Genomic DNA, 21,651 nt, shown 5'->3' on the forward strand with positions numbered 1-21,651 from the left:
CGCTTCGCGATTGGCTTCTTGTTGTTGGGCCATCATGTTCATGCGAGTCTCTTCTTGTTTGGCCATCATGTCCATCACCTGCTTGACCATTGCCTCCATAGGGTTTGGTACACTTTGCGGCGTAGATAGCGAAGAGGGATCGGAAAAATCTCTTGGTGGGGAAAATTCTTCGTCACCTCTCTCATGCTCATCACCTGTATGCGAAGTATCCATTCCGCTTCGGGTGACAACCATGCACTATGATCTTTGGTTCTTAAGTCCACAAGGGACTTGGGTTCTTGAGGGTCTTGAGGGTCTTGAGGTTTTCTTTCGCTTGCAAACCGTGTTTGAGAAGGATCTTCTCTTCACCCGAGTTCTACTCCTTTCCGCGGGCGCACCCCTTGGCGGCCTTGCGCTCACACCAAGGTTGCTTTTTCCCACCTCACGTCGATTGGCCGGCCGCTAAGTGCACGGTCCGCTCTCAATGAGTGACAAGGAAGCACAAAGGGAGGCTGGACAAGCCCTTCTTTCCTAGGATTCCTGTCACTCTTCAAAAACACGATTAGGAATCGACACGCCCAAGCTAACTTGGGTTCGTGCAACCTCAACAAGCAAAAAAAATTATGTGGTTCTTGTGGTTCTTTCCTTGAGTGATATAGAACACTGCCAAAGCTCTGATACCAATGTTAGGTGCAGCGGAATGAATGTTTGCGCTTTGCTTAAGATGAGTGCTCCGAACTGTGCTCAAGGTTCCTTTTGTTCTTATGGTAGGTAGAGCCTTCCGTTCTTAATGAGAGAATGCTATGATCACAAACAAAGTGAATGGACACTGTGCGTGCAAGTGTATGAGATTGAGAGATAGAGAGAGAAGAGAGATACGACACCAGAGACATTATAAAACCCTCCTCCGAAGGCCCCACTCTCGTCGACGAGAGTGGTCTACTTATGATTGCACAAACTGGTACAAACGGTATGCATGAGACTGATGCAAGTCTAGGCTATGTCGGCAATGACGACGAGAATGACGACACCGGTCTAAAGGCTGAAATCTGCAAATGACTATCTGTTGTCCAAAAACACTATGGGCTGAAATCTGCGGTTAGTCCAAAAACGCTGATTTTGGGGGTTGTTTCTGTGGGTCTTTGTCACTGAAAATCTACAAGTTTAGGGCTGAAAACTGAGGTTCTTAAAGGCTGAAAACTGATGGTCTTTCCGGGCTGAATCTGCTACTTTCTTAGGGCTGAATTTGAAGGTCTTTCTATTGCTGAAAATAGCGAAGGCTGCAACTGCTGGGATCTTCAAAAACGCTAGGCTGATGTGTCTCTGCAAAAACGCTAGATGTGTCTGAGCTTCTTCTGGCGATGGATGCTGATGCAAAACGCTAGGCAAGGGGGTATCGTGGCAATGATGTTGATGCAAAAACGCTAGCTTGCTGAGTTCTGCTGGATGAAGAAAACGCTAGGGGAAAAGTTCTTGCTTGAAGGAAATCCACCAAGGGGTCTTGTTGGAGAAGTTGCCTGCTGAGCTTGGCTCTTGTTGCCTCTTCTGCCAATTAGTGCTAGTCTAGGTTTGCTTATATACAAACTTACTCAATTTGCCCTACCTACTTTCCAACAAAAGTCACTTAAAAATAATAAGTGAAAAATGTCAAAAATAGGTAAAATAAGCTAAATGCACTAGAAAATTCCCCTGAAGAATTCTGATGGATTCTGATGGGAATGCTTATGATCATGCTATGTGCAACCAGAGGATATGCATCTACACTAAGTGACTGGGCATGCACGGTCTACGAATAGACTCACAAAAGTGCCAGATTACTTCTAAATCTAGACCGATTGGACTGACTGAACCCTTGTCGTGCTGTAGCTTGTCCATGGACACATATGGTTGGATGTGTCACGTGACATGTTCACACTCACGATCCAAGGATTCCTCTCTTTCTTGGCGCTCATGCTTCAAGGTAACGCATTGCGCTTCTTGGTGTAACATCATGTCCATCATCGACTTGACCAAAGCCTCTATAGGATTTGGTGCAATCCTTAGCATAGATGGGGAAGGGCGAGGGTCAGAAAAACCTCCTGGTGGGGAAAAATTCTTCTTCGCCACTGCCATGCTCACCACCTCCATGTGAAGTATCCATTCCACTTCGGGTGATGACCATACACTAAAGTCTTGGGTTTGGAAGTTCACGAGGAACTTGGGTTCTTGTGGTTCTTGGTTCTTGAGGTTCTTGAGGGTCTTGAGTCTTGAGGTTCTTGAGGGTCTTGAGGTTCTTCTTTAGCTTGCAATCTGTGTTAGAGAAGGATCTTCTCTTACCGGAACTCTTCTCTTTCCTGCGGGCGCACCCCTTGGCGGCCTTGCACTCACACCAACGTTGCTTTTTCCCACCTCACGTCGATTGGCCGGTCGCTAAGTGCACGGTCCGCTCTCAATGAGTGAAAAGAGAAACAAGGGGAGGCCGGACAAGCCCTTCTTTCTTGGGTTTCCTGTCACTCTTCAAAAACACGATTACGAATCGACACGCCCAAGAGGACTTGGGTTACGTACGACCGCAACAAGCCCCTTGTGCTTCTTTCCTTGAGTGATACAGAACACTGCCAAAGTTCTAATACCAATGTAAGGTGCAGCGAATGTGAATGTCGAACTTTGCTCAAGATGAGTGCTCCGAACTGTGCTCAAGGTTCCTTTTACTTACGGAAGGGAGAGCCTTCCGTTCCTTTAGTGAGAGAGTGCAAATGATCACAAACAAGTGGATAAACACTGTGAATGAAGGTGCTGAGATTGAGAGATAGAGAGAGAAGAATACGACACCGGAATGTTGTCATACCCTCCTCCGAAGGCCCCACTCTCTATGGCGAGAGCGCTCTACTATTGATTGCACAAATCTCTACAATGCAATGGACTTGCCGACGATGACAAGACGGGCTGAAATCTGAAAATGCTAATGACTGAAATCTGCAAATCTTTATCTGCTAAATTCTAACTCTATGTCGATGACGACGGCGATGACGACGAGGTGATGACGACACGCTGAAAACGCTGGTTTCAGGTGCTGAAAACGTTGGTGTGCATGGCTGAAAACGCTCGTTCCATCTGCTGAACAAACGCTGATTTTGTCTGTTGGAAACGCTGGACAACAGGGCTGAAAAACGCAATTTCGGCAACTGCAAAAACGTTGGCTGAATATTGCTACTTGCTGGCGCTTGTAGAAGGATCCAAAAACGCTAGGCTGTCCTTGATGAAAAATGCTAGGCTTGATCTTTGGTCTATTCGCTAGAAAACGCTAGGTTTGCCTACCAGGGAGTCTTGCTGAGAAGGTGCTCTGTTGGACGCCAGGTCCCGGCTGCCTCTTCTGCTAGAAAGTGCTAGCGCTAGGTTTCTTATATACATGCTAGTCAAAATTGCCCTACCCAGTTTCCCAACAAAAGTCACTTAATAATAAAAAGTAAAAAATGGCTAAAATAGGGGAAATAGGTTCTGTGCAATGTAAAATGCTCCTGATGGATTCTGATGGTAATCTGATGATCATGATGTGTACAACCAGAGGATATGCATCTAGTCTAAGTGCTTGGACGTGCACGGTCTACGAACAGACCCACAAAAGTGCCAGAACACTTCCTAAGCTAACTGAATTGAACCCATGTCATGAAGTAGCTTGTCCACGTACACATACGGTTAGATGTGCATGTGACACCACTATTGTTATATTCTGATGATAATGTGTTATTTCCGACCCCCGGAGGGGATGCAACGTCATTTAGATGCTTTGTACACATTTACCCATGATAATGAATTGTCTGTTAACCTGGAGAAAACCAAGGTTACGGTGCTTAACACCACACCACAGTGGTTCAGGAGGTCAGCACCTACTTTTACATATGGCTAGGAGACGATAGTGTATACAGATGCATGCACCAATCTTGGGGTAGTCTTCAATGGACCGGCGTTTTCATTTAGGAGAGCAGCAGAGACTAGATTGACAAGAACTTATGCAGCCTTGGGAGGCTTGGAAAAGATGTGTCCGTAAGTTCAGTTTCAGGAACCTGGAACAAAGCTGTGGCTTTTTGATGCTCTAGTGGCTTCAGTTATGCTCTATGGGGTTCACATTTGGGGGGCCTTAGTGGACACCAAGGCAAATCTGGTAGCACTGATGGATGGAGATGTATGGAGACGCCTCTAGTCTCTATGATCTCTCGGATGATTCGGGCTAAGGCCTCAATGTCACATGTGTCACGTGACACATCCATCCCTATGTGTCCGTGGACAAGCTACAGCATGACCAGCCCCAAGGTTCGGTTCAGTCAAGTCAGTCTAGAATAGGAAGTGATCCGGCACTTTTGTGAGTCTATTCGCAGACCGTGCATAACCAGACACTTAGAATAGATGCATATCCTCTGGTTGCACATAGCATCATGATCATTAGATTACAGTCAGAACCCATCAGTAGCATTTTTACAGTGCATAGACCTATTTTTCATATTTTTGACATTTTTCACTTGAATGGTAGAAATGGAACGCAGACACGCAGAAAGAAGAGCAGAAATGGAGCTCAGACACCAAGAAAGAATGGCAGCCACCGTCAAAGGAAAGAGCGACCAACACATGAAAGAGTTCTTGTGACTCTTTGCTCAAGCTCAGGCACAGATGCAAGAGCTTCAGGAAAAGGAGACTCTCTCGGTCTCTTCTTCTCCAAAGCATGACACACACGATTTGAATGACAATGATAAGCACGATGATTTCTATGATAATGATGAGCATGATGATTTGAATGCCAATGATTTGCATGAAGAATTGCATGACACTGACAAGCATGATGATTTGCATGATCAAGATGTGATTTCTCACAAGCATGATGATTTGCATGATCAAGATGTGTTTTCTCACAAGTATGATGAGTTGCATGAAGATGATGTGATTGTTCACAAGGATGATGTGTTAGTGGATGCTTTTTCTAGCGAAGCTAACCTCGTTGTAGATTCGATCAATCACGAAGAACCGATCTTGGCTTTCGAGTTGAGGTCCAAAGAACCCCCACAGGACGATTCGATCAAACAGGAAGAACCGATCTTGACTCTCGAGCCTAGGTCCAAAGAACCCTCACAGGAAGTATTATGTGTTCGCATGATTAGTATGCACGCATTGTTTGAGTGTTTCATTCGTGATCGTTTCCTGTATTTTAGTCAGCATCTATATGTGATCCCTTTTCCTAGGCATGACATATTGTACGTTGAGCACATTTCACTCATGGATGAGCACGAATGTATGCAAATTATTCATGAAAAGCTGAAAAGTATGCATTCAAGGAAGTCACATTCCATGTCTCTTCCTTGGCATGACATAGTCGTAGAAAGAGCACAAGAAAGTATGAGCACCAAGCATGGGCATTTGCGTTGTGAATTGCCACAGTTGATTGATTTAATCAAAAAGACAAGATCCATCTCATGGTTTGTGTGTGTGTGGTGAACGGTTTGGCACTCCGTCTTTATGTTCATCTACATTGCATGCACAGTCTTTAGAGAAGACGAGATTTTTTCCATTCACTTTACATGGAATAGGTATGTTCATGTTTTTGCATTGAAAGTGGTTTCAGGAATTTTTAGCCTTGGAGATTCTTAAAGAAGGTGGCCCTACGTCCATAGACAAAGTTGAAGCATTGAAGGAGCTACAGAAGCCTTTGTGTCGCTTTCAGCACGGCCCAAAGAAGCAAGCGTTGCAGACCTTTATGAAGTTCAAGTACCGTACGACCCACACCTCAGAGTGGGCCGGCGAAGAGTCCTTTCGAAGATTCCGGACATTGTTGGTGATCTCCCTCGACGCCATACAGTTCGGTACCAGTACCTCACTTTGAAAAGGAGGGGATGTCACGTGACACATCCAACCCTATGTGTCCGTGGACAAGCTACAGCATGACCAGGGTTCAGTTCAGTCAAGTCAGTCTAGAATAGGAAGTGATCTAGCACTTTTGTGAGTCTGTTCGCAAACCGTGCATGACCAGACACTTAGAATAGATGCATATCCTCTGGTTGCACATAGCATGATCATCAGATTACAATCAGAACCCATCAGTAGCATTTTTACAGTGCATAGACCTATTTTCCCTATTTTTGACATTTTTCACTTATTATTTTTGAGTTACTTTTGTTGGAAAGTAGGTAGGGCAAATTTACTAAGTTTGCATAAGTAGAAACCTAGCGCTAGCACTTTCTGGCAGAAGAGGCAGCAGGAGCACCTTGCTCAACAGGAAACTTCTCAGCAAGACCAACCCCCGCGACTACTCTAGCGTTTTCTCCACAGAAGACCTAGCGTTTTTGCATCAGATCAGCCTTGGCGACTTGTGCACAGCAGATCAGCCCGGCGTCGTCAAGACACAGCAGATCAGCCTAGCGTTTTGCATTTGCAGAACAACTGGCGACAGCAGCAGATTTTCAGCCCTAGCGTTTTTGCATCTGCATTATACCCTGACGTTTTGCAGATTCTCCGCGACGGAACCTCAAGAACCATCAGCGTTTTCAGTTTTCAGCCCTTTAGACACCGCAGATCAAGTCCCTAACCTCGCAGATCTCACCTTCCCGCAATAGTTCCTCGCCGCACGGTCAGTTTCCGCAAGGTTTACAGTTTCAGCCCGGAAAACGCAGATTTCAGCATCTGCGTTTTCGGTGCGTCGTCGTTGCATTGTCGCCATCGACGTCATCATCGACATAGAGTCAGAATTCAGCAGATAACAGAGATGCATATTTCAGCCCTTAGAGTTTCCAGATTTCAGCCCGTCTCGTCGTCATCCTCATCGTCGTCGACATCGTTGGCAAGTCCAAGCATTGTAGAGATTTGTGCAATCAATAGTAGACCACTCTCGCCATCGAGAGTGGGGCCCTTGGAGGAGGGTTTGACAACATCTCTGGTGTCGTATTCTCTTCTCTCTCTATCTCTCACTCTCATGCACTTCCATTCACAGTGTCCATTCACATTGTTTGTGTCCATTGCACTCTATCACTAAAGGAACGGAAGGCTCTCCCTTCCATAAGAACAAAAGGAACCTTGAGCACAGTTCAGAGCACTCATCTTGAGCAAAGCGCAAACATTCATTCCGCTGCACCTTACAACATGAGATTATTCGAGTTGAGCTAGCTTCCCCCCCCTTGTAGTTGAGGCCCTTATTAGATCAATTTCCTTCATGCATAATTTATGGGACCTTCCCAGAGACAGATATGCTCGGCTAGCCCTGAGTCATCCCGACAGCAAGCGCTACAAGGGGACACAACATGTTGGTATGGGCAGATGACATCATGGTTTCAATCACATGGCTTCAGCATGGATAGACTGCCTTCATTCCAATACTCCTTGGATGCACCCTCCCTTTCTCTCACACGGACAGAGACCACTAGACTTATACGTCATGATTTGATTCAACTAGATACCAGAAGCACATGATACAGTCGGTACAAGAGTTGGGCACGAAGATGGCTTTATATTCGCATCAGCTAGAGATTGGACTGGCAAATTTAGGAGAGTACCAATAGAAGCCAAGATATGCCAGTTGTGTCATATAGAGCCAGAGACAATTACATCACATTTGTCATTGTCAGGTATACTAACCCTCTCTTGCACAAGACATCATTTCAGCATGTAGGCAATTTGCCGTGTGAACCACCTCTTAGCACCTTATTTTTTAATAAATCATTTTCAGCTTATTATTTGCTTGGTCGTGAGGGCTGAATTGGGACTGCTCGACCCAACCTTTTCCACCTATACAAGCAGCCTATGGGCGCCAATAGAAGGCAGAAGACCCGGGACATGCAGGGCACCAAGCAGTGTTGTAGGAACCAGCAGATACCGAGCCTTTTCTCAGCATGACCAGCGTTTTTTATCAGCTCAGCATTTTCAGCCCAGCATGGTCAGCATGATCAGCATTTTCAGCCCATGCCTCAGCATTCAGCCTTAGCCTCGTCATGGTTGCATATCCGAGCCATCGACAGCGCTAGCAGTTTCGGCATTCAACCATAGCCTTGTCGTCATCGTTGTCATCGTTGTCGTCGACACAGTACCCCAGCACCTAGTACCCCTTGTGTTCGGCTTGGCTCCTCCCTAGTTCAGCATAAGGACTCTCATTACCCATCAGTACCTCGTCGTTGACATCAGCCCATCAGTACCTCGTCATCGTCGTCATCACCATCAGCATAGAACCCATCAGTACCTCATCATCGCCGTTGACACAAAACCCATCAGTACCTCGTCATCATTGTCGTCGTCGTCGTCGTCGTCGTCGTCGTCGACACAAAACCCATCAATACCTGTAGTACCCCTCAATACCTTCGATACCACAGTTTTTCCGTAGTATCCCTTAGCATCTCCCGTAGTACCCAGCATCAATAGCATCAGTACCCATTAGCATCCGTATCTCAGCATTTAGTCATTATATCATCATTGTGCAAGAATAAAGAAAGTACTTGCTCTGGCAACAGAGGAAGGGGGCCCTTGAGGGTTTGGGACCCGATATCGGTGTCGTCTCTTTTCTCTCTCTTGTGTCTCTCTCTTTCATTCAGTTCACTTGGGTGAAGTAAAGTGTCCCTTGTGTTTGTGCGAAGTACTAGATCCGAGCTAAATTCATAAATAAACTTAGAAAAAACATGCCCAAACTTGAAAAATTTCACCAGTGTGCTAGGATGGACTATAGGAACATCCTCCTCGATGCCCCACGACCCATGAATCTGGGGGTGTAAAAATGCCACATCATCAATGAAAGTGATAATAAACTAGCTAGGGGACCAGATTTGGTCCCTGGCCGGACATAAAGAGAAAAATTACATATAACTAGTGACTATGACCGGGGAAACCCTAGGAACAAGGGTCTTGCCTTATGCAAGCTTACCACGTGGGTACAACACATGACTGGAATAGCCGAGAAGGTACGTCTACCTCAGATAAGGCTAGGCACAGCCACAAAACAGCCCACTTCCTAAACTGCTCTGCGAAGACATTGCTAGATAGAATATGCCTCTGACATAACAATTCCTTTTAGATACTTGAGAGAGAGTCATGGAGACAAGGTAGAGATGTGGGGAGCCTAACCCTACGTCAATCGGGTGAAGACGCCCGCTATGCCTTCAGGGCCACCTCACCACCTCCGCTCCTCTGCCACCTCTCCACCGCCTCCATCTAGTGGTGCCATCCACTCCCTCAACTCTCTCGACACCACCCACACTCTCAATGGCATCGCCACCATCAACACCTCCCGGCTCGCCGATGCTCACTTCTCCATGGGCGGGAGGTGATTCCTATGACTTCTCAAGTGATTTTTCATTCTCCAATCTCAACTTCCTCTGAGCAAGGCATGGCCATCCTATGCATGGCCCATCATCCCTTGCATGCTGAAAGCTTTCTGCTTTGAGAAGAAATCGAGAGGCAACCTGCACCTTACCTCTCCATCACTTGCACTTGAGCGCCAAGTTTAGAGAAGAAGAAAAACCAACAACAGAAGCCTTGAAACAAAAAGGGCATGACGCCATTACATGTTTAACTTGTAGTAAAGCAAAACATTGTTGTTCATGAGCAAGCATATGTAAAGAAATTTAACCTAAATTTAAGCCCAAAAAAAGATTGATTAAATTTGTTGAAAGAGTTGAGAAGTTTACTTTCGTCTGTTCTTAGAGGAGGTCGCAGGCAAAGTTGATGAAATGCTCGGTCACAAGCCCCATCACACAAGATAATGTCATTATTCACTACAACATCTTGGTGTTTACATACTGCGCAAAATATCTGCAATAAGAAAACATATTTTTTATAGCACCGAAAAGTAGTATTGTATATACAATAGTGTTCACGTACAATGCATACAATGTAGGCGCATGCATGCTTTCATGCATATGCAGTGACCTCACTATGCACAGGTGTGTAATTCAGACAAGTGTAATTCATACACCTTCATGAGATCGAAAAAGTCTCAACCATCAACTAAAAGGAGCTCATTGCACAGAAAAGACATAATGAAGCTAGACTGATTCAAAATTTGCATTAAAAAGCTCATAAAGACAAAAAAACAAAACAACACTTCCTTAAAAATGACTTAGACGAAAGAATTGGGCGAAAAAAAAGAGGGCAGCTTACTCAAGTCTCAAGCACGTGAATGAAAAACAACAGTTACTCAAAAATGACTAAAAGAATCACAAAGAAAGAGATAATGAAACTAGACTGATTTGAAATTCGCCCTCTCTGTTTTAAACAATCATAAAGACGAAAAGGAAAACAACGGTTAGTTAAAAAATGAGGACGAAAGAATTGGGTGAAAAAAAAATGAGAGAAACTTACTCAAGTCTCAAGCACGTAAATTAAAGACAGCGGTTACTTGAAAATGACTGAGACGAAAGAATTGGGAAAAAATTTTGAGAAGCTTACTCAAGTCTCAAGCATGCAAAATTGACAGTAGTTAAAAAATGACTTAGACGAAAGAATTGGGTGAAAAAAATGAGAGAAGCTTACTCAAGTCTCAAGCCCGTGAATTAAAGACATTGGTTACTTGAAAATGACTCAGACGAAAGAATTGGGGAAAATTTTGAGAAGCTTACTCAAGCCTCAAGCATGCAAAATTGACATTGTCTACATAATTGTTGACCGTAAGAGAAGCTAGAGCACTAATGAATATGTTATAAACATACATCTTCATGGTAGATTTGACCATGTGAGTCGAAAAGATATTCTTTCATAGTTCCTTCCAGACCGAGCAAATCAAGCTCGTGCATTGCATCCCGTATACCAAGCTGAAACCTCGAAATCCGAGCTTTTGCTTTCTGCAACTCTCTCTCTGGTCTGAGCTTCTCCCGGCTGCAAATGAACACACACATGAATTTTGAATAAAGGTCTGCTGCAAAGTAATCATAACTCTGTTAAGACTAGAATTAGCATAGAAACCTTTGGCCCTTCCATCCTTCTGCTGAATACACATCAATAAGATTTTGTTCCTTGTTCATTCGATTCAGAAGGTATTTGACCCGTTTCTTAATCCGAGATGTGTCATTCTCATCAAAAGCATCCACATTCCTTGTTCTTTTGGCGTGCTTCTTTATGACCTTTCCCTCTTCTTCGATTTGATTGGGCTGCAATTTTTTGCATGAAGGTGATGTATACTGTGCTTTAAGTAAGCTCACCACTGGCCTCTTCTTGGAGGCCTTTGAACGGACTCCAAGCCCTCTTGATGAATACCTTTTTGCAGACTTCTTTTTCAGCTTTGAGGACACATTGAGAGATGTAGTAGGTCCTGCTTTTGCTGACGAAACAGTTGCTCGAGTAAAACTCTTTAACCTTGAACTTGTGGGCACTCCCTCCTTTCTTAAGCGACACCTTGTGAAATTAGCAGCTATGATTTGAGCCTGGGACTGTTCTGTAATTTTTGACCTCTTTGAATGGTGCAGTTTCAGCGATAGATTTTCAGAGATCTGCCTCAATGTTTGCCTCATGATCCAACATTACGAGATTGGACGTCCCCTGCAACAAGGATGGCCACGGTTTGATGCATATAAACTTATCCAAGTAACTCTGATTGCAGAAAACTCTCTCTCTCTCTCTCTCTCTCTCTCTCTCTCTCTCTCTCTCTCTCTCTCTCGTGTGTGTGTGTGTGTGTGTGTGTGTGTGTGTGTTATAGAAGAATTGTGCACATTTTGTTTGAGGGACGGCAGTCGAGGAAAGCAGGAGGTATGAAGAAAACGAATGCAGTAGAGCAAAATAGGAGAGCAACTGGAAGGAGGCTGGCTCTTTACCGTGTTTAATAGGAACCGCATGCAAAGGGATCGAAGTGCCGTATAGAAGCTGACACAGGCATGAGCATATAAACATGGGAAGGCAAGCCGACGTGAAGATTGCTGGCTTCGATGATTTCATCAATCATCAAGGATATGAGCAATGGCGTTTCTCAGCAGCTTCACGACACAAAATCAGTGTTAGTAGATCCTGTGAAAGGACTGAAGACGTTTTGAACATGTCAAGGGACTCGCCTTCGAGCAAGTTGGATGCATACAAGGATCAGACAGCATTCAAAACAGCTAGCTATTCCGTTAAAGGTTCTTTTGAACTGTTTGACTGTCCTATAATGCCAAGAGTAAACCTCCACAGTCAGGACTCAATCGGTACTAAACGGCACGAGTCTTGAAGGAAGCCAAAAGAGGTGGGATGATGGGATCAATGGCAATGAACTTGGGCGCAAATACCACGACGAATGTGATAGGGTGGAACTCAATCCAAATTTACTTTTTTGGTATGTAGACTACTTTTGCCTAGCTAGTTTACGATATCGGTTTATTTTTTGTCATAGTGGTTATAGTACACGTGTGGACGAGTTGGTTAGAGTATGAGGCCTAGAGGGTGTTGGGCACAGGTGCTAGGGCATTGAAACTAATGTAGCATAGCTCTAATGGATCTCACCGGGCTATCAACCCAAGACTAGCTATGGCAATCCTATCTCCTACATAAGAGAAAAGGGTAAGAGACTATCTTCTACTCACAATGTACATCAACATATCCCCAATCACTCTTCCCTAATCACTACCCTCTCTCTTGTCATTTTCACTATGCTTAGCATGAGAAGAATAATGGAATCTTCAACCATTCCTTGAGCAAGCTGATGTAGCATTCTAGTAGAGGTGGTTTATAGTGCTATGGGAAGTTTTATTAACTAACGGAAGGATATTTTCTAGGGAAAAAAAAAGTTATTTCAATGAGTGTTGGCATGAACCACACTTAGGGGGTTTACTACAGCTCTACATTCTTCAAAATCCGAGGCTATGAGCCAGATTCAATGCCGGATAGTGAACTCAAATTGAAATTCACTCTCAATAGAGCTAATATTTTTGGAGTTGAAGACAACTGATCACATCGGGGCGATCATGTTAGACAATTTCAAGTTCTTATTATTTTTCTATATTTCAACCCTTACTTTGGAAAGGATTTTCTAATGTGCAAAGCACAAGGTTTTGACAGACTCAATGCGAAGCAAGGTTTCTACACAGTGCCAAAGTAGTGTCCATTGACTTGTAATCAAGGGCCCTAGCACACAATTTTGGGGATTTGGCAAGATAGGCATATAAATTCACATATTCCGTAGGATAATGTTAAAATTATTATAAGGTATCCATCCCATTCCAAATTGTGCACGACACTTATGGTATTGGCTCACTCTATTGAGACCGTCACTCTAGCCAACGACTTATCATTTTCTTTTCTGCTTTGCATGCATGGTGTGCCAGTACTGTGGATTTACTTCCACCTCATCATTGTGTATGCTTCCGCTATAACACCAACTACTCTATCAAGGACACAGTCCAATATTGACTTGTTTAAAATCATTTAATCAAACGAACTTCATTCACGGGAAAAGCGCCAGAAGTAAGTCAATCTAATACAGTCACGATCACATCCAAGGTAGGTGGGTGAAGTTGTGACTTATGTTTTTTCTTGTATCTTTATTAGAGAGCATCGTACAAGCAGACTATTGTACACTTATAGGATAAGCTATGAGACAAACATTGCATGCACAGAAGCATATGCAGGGGGCACACACCACATTAGAAAAAGGGATTTTCCTCAGCCCAACATTCTCTCTCTCTTTTTCTTTCATAATTCTCTGAAGAGATAGTGAAATTAGGCATGATTTTCCTAAAATCTTGCTAAGTTAGTATGGTAAAACGAAAGGCTAGGAGCCATCTATTTTTGAATGGCTAAGAGCCAGCTGTTTGTAATCCATCAGTGATTGCTATCAAGATCGAGCAAATCTACCCAGTTAAGTACCCATCGATTCTAATGGACAAACAAGAGTCTTGCCATTAGTGATTTTTTGGGTGTCGCTTTAGCACTACATACTTCTAGTGTGAAGATCAATCTGAGTTTTTGAAAGTCTTAAACTCGTAAAGGCTTATCTATACCAAGGTGTATAAAGGAAGCAAGCATTTTAGACAGCATGACTGTTCACAAAAAACCCAAGATTATGGACTTTCGTGTCTAGAAAAGATCCAGTTGTGAATATAATTCCAACTTGAGTGGATCTCGTGTTCTGTTTATAGCATTGAGTGTGTCTAAAAGAGCACATTTTTGGGGTAAGACCCAACTCGTGATTACTAACTCACTCAATAAGTGTTGATGGTCAATTCTTGGAACCTTCACACTTGCGCTTTCAAGGAAAGATCTTCTCATCTGCCAATGGATAGTCATTGTATAATATGGAATGTGCCCAATGGTTGTAGATTGCCAAGATAAGAGAAAAAATCATCAGGTACCTCTCTGTGACTATTCACTAATTTTTCTTCAAGTGTTTAGTTGACAGATTGTGTCAATAGTGGTCCCATTGAAGTAGGGCTTTAGTACTCCGCGCTATGTTTCTAACTTAATCTTAGTATGTACTTTGATTGTTTTCTCATGTTTGTATATGCTTTGATTCAATATTCCCAAATTGGATGTATATGCTACAAGGCTTATTTCCATTTTTCTCGACACACACATGACAAGGTCATGTTGGAGCACAACACTTTGGGAAAGTAGTCTACCAAGCAATTTCTGCACTTGTAGTGATAGGCCTATATGGTATGGTTTTGTTTGGCACATGTTGTTAATCACACGGTGAGCAACATGGTCTAGGAACTCAGGGAGTTCGGTTTAGCCAATTCTTCATCGCCAGCTACATTTTTAGAGTATCATACCTTCATTTTGTAAAACTCCTATGTGGAAATCTTAGGGATAATAGTTAACTTTGGAGTCACAACCTTAGATTCATTTTTTGTACTCATTTATTGAAGATGGCCAATTTAATGTAAGACATCAGACTAAGCATGAACCAAAATGGAGGATTTTATGCATCTATAAAGGTGACTTTCCTAAAGAAGTTAGGGGGTTCCTTCAAGCCTTTTCCATAAATGTTCAGCAATGAGGGAACACAAGAGATTGTAGCTTCATCTCCCCTTTTCACCCTTCCAAAGAAGCTTATTGTATCTATGGTTTTTCAAAGGTCTCTACGCTTCTGAGATGGTGGATTTTACATGAATTGGAGCACATCATTTTTTCCTCTCTACTCTCTCTATCATCACTTGTCTTGAATGCATGCTTGACTTTGTGAATGTGTGTAATGCTTAATCTCTATGCTCGCCGCTTAAGTGTCCTGATGTGTGTATGCTTAGGTGAAACTTAAGAGATGAGAGTGTAGGTCCTATTGCTTTGCGAAGCATGGGGAGACTCTCCCAATGAGTAAACAAATATGTACAATGATACTAAATCACAAAATGGGAGGAGGAAAGAGCCACACACGTGGCTGGTAGTGCCATCTGGGTGCACCCTGGACCATGGTGAAGAAAGGCCCCGTGCGTTAGAGTCGCAAGAAAGCCTCTCTCCACTCCCACGTGCGGTCGGAGCTACCATGAAGTCTCTCAAATTGACCCCTGAGAATATGAATCAACTCCAACCAAAAGTCACAAACAGTCTCCGCTAGTGGGATAGGGTGAGCCTCGAAGATGTGGAAGCAACGAGCCCGCCAAATGAACCAGAGTGTCAAGCCACAGACAAGCTCCCAACACACATATCTTTCACTGCACCACTCCTGGGGGGTAAGCTCTATGGCAAGCTGACCGCCCTAAATTACTATCATCCTGCTAATGGAGGATAGCTCAAACTAGAGCGCAGGTCCCGTGAGGGTGGACAAGATAGTAGCCCCCCAAGTGTAATGCCACGCTGTGGAAAGAGCTGGCATCATTGGAAGAAGCCCCAATCAAACCTACTGTGCCATGGGGCAGTCCCATAGACATTGACGCTGACTCTCCAAAGGATGGTCACAAGCTGCACAGGCTATCGAAAAGCCACTATTATAGCTCTGTGTGCAACTAGCCATTGGAACAAAGTGACCCACCTGTCTAGAATCCCACAACCACTCCCAAAAGCCTGACAAGAACTCAGCTGTGAGACCCTCCTCCTACCAATGAAGTGTTGCAGCAGGATCATCCTCTCTCCTTGCTGCCAGTATGCTAGTCGAGCAGTGTACTGGAAGAAAGGGATCCTAGGGTCGTCGACTATAAAGAGAAGGGATCCCTTGAAAACCACTCTCTAGGATCCCACTGCATCCATGCCAGAGGGTAGCTCTCCTAAGCCCAAAACCTCCAGTGACCTGCCTCAAGATCTACTGGGTCAGGATTTGTGACACAAGTTCTCCCACAAATGCCCACTACCCTATCCTTTGAAATTGTACTCTACAACCCGTGGAGCCTCTATTGAGACTCTGTGTAGGTGACCCTCGCCCTGGATCTCAAAGAACATGGGGGATATGGACGCCGAGCAAGCACGAACTACAATAAGGACCTCTAATTGCATGAAGACCCCCATCCATCTAGGAGTTGTTGTCTCTAGAGGGGTGATCCACTCAGCTGATTAAGCCTCTGTAGTATCCTGGCACATGCTCTACACCCCTCTCATGCCTCGTAGATGGATGCTCTGTGCCTCCTCTGACAAACCCAAAAACTGAAGCCAGTCGCCGAAAGTGCGAACTGGGCCCTCTGTCATGGGACCCAAAGAAACAAGAGGCCTACTACCAACCAGGTGGCTTCTCAGAGTACGAACAATGGGATTCCAAACAAGGGGTTGTCTCAAGTGCTCCTCTGTGCAAGTGAGATGGTGCTGCTCCAGGCCACTCATTAGCTGCTCTCAAGATCAAAGCAGGCTCGCAGCAAACCGATCCTCCAACCTCCTGCTCATACCAATTCTGTGCATCTCTATGAAGATCCACCTAATGGAAGGGCTCTAAGGGCCTCCTGCATGAGGCACTCGAGCTTGAATTCGGTGAAGAAACAAATCCTTTGAGGGCTCCTCCCTTGGAAGCAGTCCTCTGATAGCAAACTTCCCAAGAAGGGCTCTACTCTGTTGTGTTGGGTCCATGATCCCCAGCCCCCCTTGAGAACATGGTAGAGTGATGACCAAATCCAGGACAACCTCACAACCCAAGTAACAAACTGCAGTCCCTGGGGGAATCCATCTAAAGCCCTCACGTGGAGACCAATCAGGCATAGGAGCACTGCCAACCCAAAAAGCTACAATATTCCTCCAATTGATCAATGTGCCTAATGCACAACAGAACACCTCAAGAGCTTGCCCACACCTGTGCAAATTGGCCTCCTGGCTCTCCAAGTACAATACTGAGTCATCGGCAAACTCAGTGTCAAGAAGCTCGCCTGCCTTAATAGAAAGCTCAAGACCACGCAAGCCAATTTTTTGAGAAGTCAAAAATCTGCTCATCACCTCAGCATAGAACATCTCGATCTGGAAGGGATACATTCGTGGAAGGAGACAAGAAACTATTCAAAGGCGAGGGCGAGAGTAAGAAGGCTCTAGATAGTATTGGGGAGTACAAATAGGGGAAAGAACAATCTCATATTTATAGGAATTACACGATGTCATTTTGGTCGGCCACTTATTGCATCAATATCGGTGCATTAAAGGCAGCACATAGACCAAGGCAAGCTCAACCACACCATGACACGTGTCTAGGTTGTGGGTGAGTATCATGGTTATATAAATCACCTTGAGTGCACAATCCTATAATTGCCCACATCTACACATTGCAAGTATGGAGGATGTGGGACGGGTGTCTAACCTCACTTCTATCTTATTGCAGATTTAGCGAGAATCACGATCAAATTGTCAATACATGGGATGAAGCTAACTCGACTAGTGCATAGAGGCTACAAGAGGTTGTCAATCTCTGAGAAAACAACAAACAACTCGCATCTAACTCAAGCTACACTCAAGTGACTGAAATCACCAAAAGCCATCGCTCATCGGCAAACAAATCACATCCGTTACAGCATCAAATGACATCCAATCGTAATGAAACTTCTAGCACAAGTTTATAAGACCTAAGCACACATGCTTATGGTCTCAAATCCCACATTAGGTCAAGTGCAAAAATCGTGATTATTAACAACAATGGATTTTTGACCTAGTCGTTTTCGACTAAGAATGCATTTAAATGCTTAGCAATGATGCACCAATACCTCACCTATGCTTAGTTTTTTATTTTTGAAGTGTAAATTCCTACTTATGGTGAAATCAGGCCACAGGTCGGTGATGCCAACAACTACGAATTACTGTGAAATGTTTACGTTAATGCGTAGAGCTCTTACCTGTGGTTGCAATGCAACAGATGCGACTGCAATGTGACAACCGAAGAGGGAGTAGGAAGCGTGAGAAGGAGAGAAGTGAGCATCGTTAGCTCGCGCTATGTATTCCATTATCCAAAAACTTAAAAATAACTTACAAAAATTGGCTTTTATACTTTAGCCAAGGTTTTTGGTGGTCAAAACTAATAATCTAGGAGCTCTAGCTAAAGATGGGTAATGACAGGTTGATACAATCTGGAAGCTTGTAGCCCCGGCTCATCAATTACAAAGTTTATCCATAAAATAGGAGTTACAATATTCTCAATTTATCAAAATAATAAGTGTTTTTATAATGAGAGCTCCAAAAAATGGTATTCAAGTTAGCTTGCTACTAACATTCCCCCCTTCCTTGCCTGTGTCGTCCCTTGACACAGCTTTATGGGCTGAAATAATCTTCAGGTTGACGGTTGGCGAGGCGGTCTTTAAGTGCATGTAGAGCCTTTTCATATCTGATCTTTCTCTCTTTGTCTGGCACCTGCAAAAACTGCATAGTGACTCTGGTTTTAAGCTCAACTGCGGAATAGCCTACAAATCTTGAAGTCAGGTTGTTGATCACTGCACCAAAAATCTTCCTTCGCCAAGTGAAAAACCTTGTGTAGAACGCTTCCTCAAACGCCAACATATTATGAGAAGGTAAGAACATGCAGCGGGCGTAGAAGCCATAGAGGACTTCTTTGGAAGGTTGGCCACTGAGATCGTAGCATAAATCTTTATTGCTCTCGTGGAAAGACATACACGTGGCTCCTGCTTGCTCTGGCTCATGAAAAACTTCAATGCAGGTGAGCAACATTCGTCAAATTTTATAAAGCATAGCACATGAAAGATCAGGTAGACGTTTGAAGAATGACATGGTGCCCGTTAAAGTTTTCACCATGTATTCTTCTGTCGGAGATCCCTTTTCTGGAGCCGGCAATCTTGGATAATTCAGCCATGTTGGCCGTTTCGTTGTTATTGCCTCATGTGCTTGCCATGTCCTTACTCTTGGTACATGACAAAAAGTTGGATCCTTTTGAAGTGCCACAGGTGCTCTTGTGAACAGAATCAGGTATCCTGGATTCTTGTTCAGCCAACTCTTCCTCCACTTAGGGTGGTCTTCATCTGTGCCTTCTACTTGCATGTCTTTATAAAGTCGTTCTTTGACCTGGAGCAATTCCACCTTTATTAAGGGATATGGCAGGTATTGCTGATGCCATTGTGCATTGATTTGATTGGGAGTGAGTTGAGTAACATTGTTAGAGTGAAGAACTCTCAACTCCCAATTCATCATTGCTTTCCATTGCTCATTTGTCTCTTGTGTAACCTTTTCTTTGAGTGCAAAGTTCCTCAGCTTTTGACAGTAGGACCATTGGTAATCGTACTCGAAAATCTTCTTCGCCACCTAGCCCTTCTGCTGTCAACTTCATGAGAAGTGCACCTAACTCCTCCATTTCCTTTTGTTGTTTATCTCTTGCTAGCTGGTGTTGTTCCAGTTTCAGCTTTCAATTCCTGCACTTGTTTTTGTAGATCAGTGATGACATTTAGTATGTCCTCTAACTCTCCTTGGAGAGCGTCAATCACCATCTTCAATTCTTTAGCCTTTGTGATGCGGCTAAGTGCTACCGATCGGAGTTTTTCTGTCATATCCTGCGTTTGCTTTGCATATTCATTGACTTGCAAGACTACCTCATCATTTGTCTGCCAGCCTTCATTTCTTGTGAGCTGCCCAGACGTTTTGGCAGTCTCTCATGACTCTCTCATCGGGGTCGTGGCGGCTGGTTGTTCTTGCCCTTGAGGCTGTGGTTGGCCCTCTTCTGCTTTGTCATCTTGAGGCTTCGTGGATGCCTCGACCATTTCGTGCTGGGTGGAGGTAGAAGGTGTTTCCTCTATTTCCTGTTCCTGTGTTTGCTCAAACCTTGCTGACTCCTCTTGTGCAGGACTTTCTTCTCTTTCCGCCTCTAGTTCTTTTGCTTTGGCTTGGTCCTTAGTAGTGGCTGCATGTTGTGCAGATTCTGCTTCTTTTTTCTGTTCAGGCTCTTTTTCCTTAGTGGGCTCAGCTTGTGTGGTTCTATGTGCTGGTGATGGTGGAGGGCTTGGCATGGGATGGTCATGCTATTACGTAGCAGGTGAAGAAGGTCGGGGAGACATGTCACCTTATTCATGTTAAGCCTCTCCTTGTGCGGTTGCTTCTTCTGCTTGTTTTTCTTATTTTGCCGCATCTTTAGTTTTCTTTTCTGCTTCTTGAGCTTCTTTCAGCTCCAATGCCTCTGCCTCCTGATACATTCTTTCTAATAGATCCTTTGGATCTTCTGCTTCTCTTCGTGCAGAGTGCTTTCTTCTTGGTCCTTTTACTTCTATGGGTACCCACTTTGCAGGGTCCTTGCCTTGAGCTTGGTGGCTTCGTTCATAAGAGTGCTTCTCTCTCTCAAACCTTGCCTGTTTCTGTTGAGGCTCCTCGTGATGTGTGGCCACAGCTTTTCTTTTCATCTCTTATGCGGGCTCTTCTTTCCTCTTTGTTTGAGCTTTCATTGCCATGCCTTTTTGAAGAGCTCTTAGTAGAATCTTCATCAGATTTGTGCATTCTTTTCGTGGACCTTATGGCTCGAGGGGACACATGATCCATGTGTTCTGATTTGGGGAAGGTGGAAAATTATCTGCCATGCCGATAGCATGGTAGGCAATTCTTGTGAGAACTTCAGGTGCTCCCAAATATGTTATCTTACCCTCTTTCTTTGTCCCCTTCAATGTGGACAACATGTACTACGCGTAGGCGATGGGTTGCCTGGTTGACGACTTTAGAACTTGTGTAAATGTGGTCGCAACCACATGATTGGGTGTCGTGTACCTTGGCGGTCTCTTTGCAAGAAAATGAAAGCGTTGGTGGTATAACCTTGCTGGTTCCTCCACTTGCTTCTGGATAAGATTAGCAAATGTTGCAGCAGCGGTTTCCTTGGTGAAGGTTCCTGCCGTCTTTCTATCTCTAGCTATCATCATCATCCCTTCTGTCGGTAGCTTGAGAGCTTCGGCCACGATCTCTTTCGTAATTACTATTTCGACTTTGTTCCCTTGTTGGTCAAAGATTTGGGTTGTTCCATCTTCCTTGATTGTGGACAGGAGCTCATAAGCTTTCTGGAAATCCACTCCGCATGGCTGTTGTTCGTAGAACTCTCTGAGCCCAAGCCTTCTGTTAACTTCTTTTGTCTTGGGCTTTGTTGCGACATCATAGACCTCTTTTGGTAGAAGTTGCAGTTCTAGCTGATGTCCTTCTTCGCTTTTGAATTTACCTGTGAAAACCGTTGTGTTATTCTCCTCTAACTGTTCTTTCAACAGATAGGTCGCTTTGGCTTTTTTACTTGAACTGGGGTCCAGTTGGTATGGTGGTAGCTCTTGCAGCTTCTCCTTTTGCGAGACCCTCTTCTTGGCCTTCTCTGCAGCTTGCATGGCTCCTGTTCAGTGAATAGAGTGTCAAAGCTAGCAACTTTGGCAGATTCTGCTCTGAAATGTCCTTCAGTCTGAATTGCTGACA

At 44.1% G+C, this 21,651-nt stretch overlaps 1 protein-coding gene across 1 annotated transcript in view; it reads right to left on the reverse strand.

Annotated features, from left to right (window-relative positions):
* The window catches only part of LOC147424249 (pathogenesis-related homeodomain protein-like), a 123,380-nt gene extending 111,515 nt beyond the window's left edge, over window positions 1-11,865 (reverse strand). The window contains exons 1-4 of the mRNA XM_086501869.1: window positions 11,727-11,865; window positions 10,882-11,454; window positions 10,629-10,794; window positions 9,609-9,732 (exon numbers count right to left, since the gene is read on the reverse strand). Of these exons, the coding sequence (XP_086357995.1) occupies window positions 9,609-9,732; window positions 10,629-10,794; window positions 10,882-11,426 (835 nt within the window). The 5' untranslated portion in view covers window positions 11,427-11,454; window positions 11,727-11,865. The remainder of the gene's footprint in view (window positions 1-9,608; window positions 9,733-10,628; window positions 10,795-10,881; window positions 11,455-11,726) is intronic.
* Window positions 11,866-21,651: the final 9,786 nt, after the last annotated feature.

Source organism: Adiantum capillus-veneris, chromosome 26, assembly GCF_014529385.1.
Source record: "Adiantum capillus-veneris isolate H3 chromosome 26, ASM1452938v2, whole genome shotgun sequence".
Taxonomy (NCBI): Eukaryota; Viridiplantae; Streptophyta; class Polypodiopsida; order Polypodiales; family Pteridaceae; genus Adiantum; species Adiantum capillus-veneris.